The following is a 2734-nucleotide window of genomic DNA, read 5'->3' on the forward strand; positions in this document are numbered from 1 at the left end:
TTGGTCTTACTAAACGCGAAATAGGCCTTCAAAAGGTGTAGAGCGGAAGGGCTTCGGAATGAGGGAGGCTTCTGGGATCTTTCCCTTCGGTAATCTCATGATGACAGGCTCATCATCAAGGGCTGATCGCAGCCTGCGATCCAGGTTAACTTTGTCTTTCCACCACACATGAAGATTCTCATCACCCTGCTGTTGAGGTTACTCTCCCCCGCGGTGGCCGGAGATCATCCAGCTCACTCGGGATCGGAGCCACATGCACTGCGCTCGCTTAATAGAGTGGTTTACCGCAAATACCAGCAGGGAGATGACCTATCCGCAATGAAAGAAGAATACCATCTTCCAGCTTGTGATAGTTTCCCATGTTGGGTCGCAGTGTCCAGCGAAGCTAAGGTGCGGATACTACAAACTGCTCTACTCTGTCGGAAGGATGTATAGTTGTATTGAAAGAAACATCGAATCAGCATACGAAATTTTCCGTCGATCGGTTCGTGCATTGAATGCAATGTAATGCATTTCCGCTTGGAAGACAACGGCCGGTCTCGCAGCACTATCGACTCGCTAGTGTGAGTCAGAAATGCATTGAGAGTAGTAGGCTGCGTCGAGCTGTTTACGACGACTATTGCAAAAATAGTTTCTCCCATAGACCGTCGTCGGCGTGGTCGTTATGGACATCCCTGACTATAGGACACCTGATGATATCAAGACTGCAATCAAAGACCACAGGTAAGTCCTACTATTGAGGGGGATCTACCGGTCCGACCTCCCTCGGCTGGAGGTCTCCTCAAGCGTTGTCTTCATAGGCCGAAAGGGAGCAAGAATGGAGAGATTGGAGAGATAAGTCTTGTGAGCCGAATGCTGCCATTCTACGAACGGTGATTACAGACAGGTTTTTCAGGTTTACGTCCTCAAAGCGTGGCGGAGGCAAGGAATTGCATTGACACTCCTGTCGGAAACCTTCAAGGAGGTGATACCTACGATGAACTTCCCTGTCAAGCAGTGAGGTCTCTATTCCCATGGAAGATGGCCATTGAGAGTGGCCTTCAATGTTTGCTGTCTTGCAGCTTCCCAAGACGTACCCGAACTGGGGTGTAGTCTACCTACTGGCTCACCGCGCAGACGATCCCGCGAGAGCACTTTATGAGAAAGCCGGGTTCATCAACATACTGGGTGAGTTTCTTCGTATCTTGCTTGGCTCAGTGCATGTAACCGTACACTTGAAGAAAGGCAAGGCTCGAGCTTTCAAGCTTTCAGCTGCTGTGACTCAGCATAAAGCTCAGATGTCGTCCACAATTTGTCATCGAAAATAATTTGTAATCTGATACACTCCCTGTTCGATCCTCAGATGATCCTGAAGATACTGCTGTCGTCTACGCGCGCTATAATGAGAGTTAGTGGTTCGAATATGGCACCCCCTCATACGGTATGAGTCATACCCCCCGTATATCAGGGTATTGTGAGTCTCATACTAGGGTATGCTGGAGAATCCTACTTGAAAGCCTTCGTTTGGAAGGCATTTTTCATTATCCGAGCCCAGCTCGTTGATACTTTTCACCTATCGTAGGCATGCGATGGTTCGTTATATCGTTATTTGCTGAGATCACTCTTTCTGGTTCGATTCATATCAACGAATTGTGTTCACTTGTGGTGCCAGGCCTGGGAATTGCTGCTACAGAGCGCGGAGCTCTCACACAGAGGCAGGATGTCACGATGTTGCAGCAGATATTTTTATACCATGCTTGAGGCTGATGCGTGACTTTAAGTTCAATAACAAATCTTATCCCATCAGTGATTCATCGCATCAGCATCAGCAATTTAATCAAGCTTTATACTTCACGTCCGCCAATGGGACAGGCCCAGCAGTGCTGAGTCAGCACTACAGACGGTATAGCTGTGGCGCGATGGAGTCGACTTGTCTAACGTCAGGATCCCATCAAATTGCACATAGTGGGATAGCATCTCCACCTGAATAGAAGTTGTGAATCGGGATTCGAGAAACATAAGTTCAAGTGCCCCATGTCACGTTTCGAACAGACCATGACACCACCACAGCCACCATCATGCCGTAATAGAGAGATAACTTCACCGATGAGCTTCGAATCAGTGCCTTGATGGATTGATATATATGATCTGTCTAGTGCTGACGTCTCAAGGAGTAAGTTTTACTTCTCAAAAAGTGCACATCTGACCCCACAAACTATTCTTACATCACAAACAGTCGTCAATGAGAGTGAACTTTGGTCTATGACAGAGTAATCTAGCCAATACGACTTTCTTCTGTTCCGCATCGGACAGGTTGTGGTGACCACAAAGCTAACAGAGTTCACCTGACACCAATGAGTCAATACTAGGATGGCTACTAGCAGTGTCCCACATATACGTATGCACTGAGCTACTCTGTCCTCGCCAGCAGGGCTCTCTGGAGGGCCATGATGGCCCTCCAGAGATATTTGCAGACCTCCTGCAATTCTTGAAACGTCTACCTGCAACCTCCGCAATCTATTGCTTAGCATTGGACTCTCTGATCATATACAGCTTTTGCGGTAACAGTACAACCCCATCTTTGGGACGAGCCAGCTCACCAATGCCTGCAAACCGCATGTAACGATACACGCGACCGAAAGCCACTCACATATCGGCCATGCTCTATTGAGTGTACGAAGAAACGCCGACTTGCCACTCCCACCTGATAGATCATCCACTGAGGAAGCGTGTTGAAGTGCTATTTAATAGGTTA

General features: G+C 47.9%; 1 protein-coding gene across 1 annotated transcript; it reads left to right on the forward strand.

Moving 5' to 3' along the window:
• Positions 1–664: 664 nt before the first annotated feature.
• On the forward strand, positions 665–1000 carry Pmar_PMAR024098 (hypothetical protein; the record flags this gene model as incomplete). The annotated part of the gene is made up of 3 exons (XM_002775828.1): positions 665–723; positions 801–843; positions 896–1000. The coding sequence occupies 3 exons, from the start codon at positions 665–667 to the stop codon at positions 998–1000; spliced, it is 207 nt and encodes a 68-aa protein (XP_002775874.1).
• Between the last annotated feature and the right edge of the window lie 1734 nt (positions 1001–2734).

This window comes from Perkinsus marinus, assembly GCF_000006405.1.
Source record: "Perkinsus marinus ATCC 50983 genomic scaffold scf_1104296955314, whole genome shotgun sequence".
Lineage (NCBI taxonomy): Eukaryota > Perkinsozoa > Perkinsida > Perkinsidae > Perkinsus > Perkinsus marinus.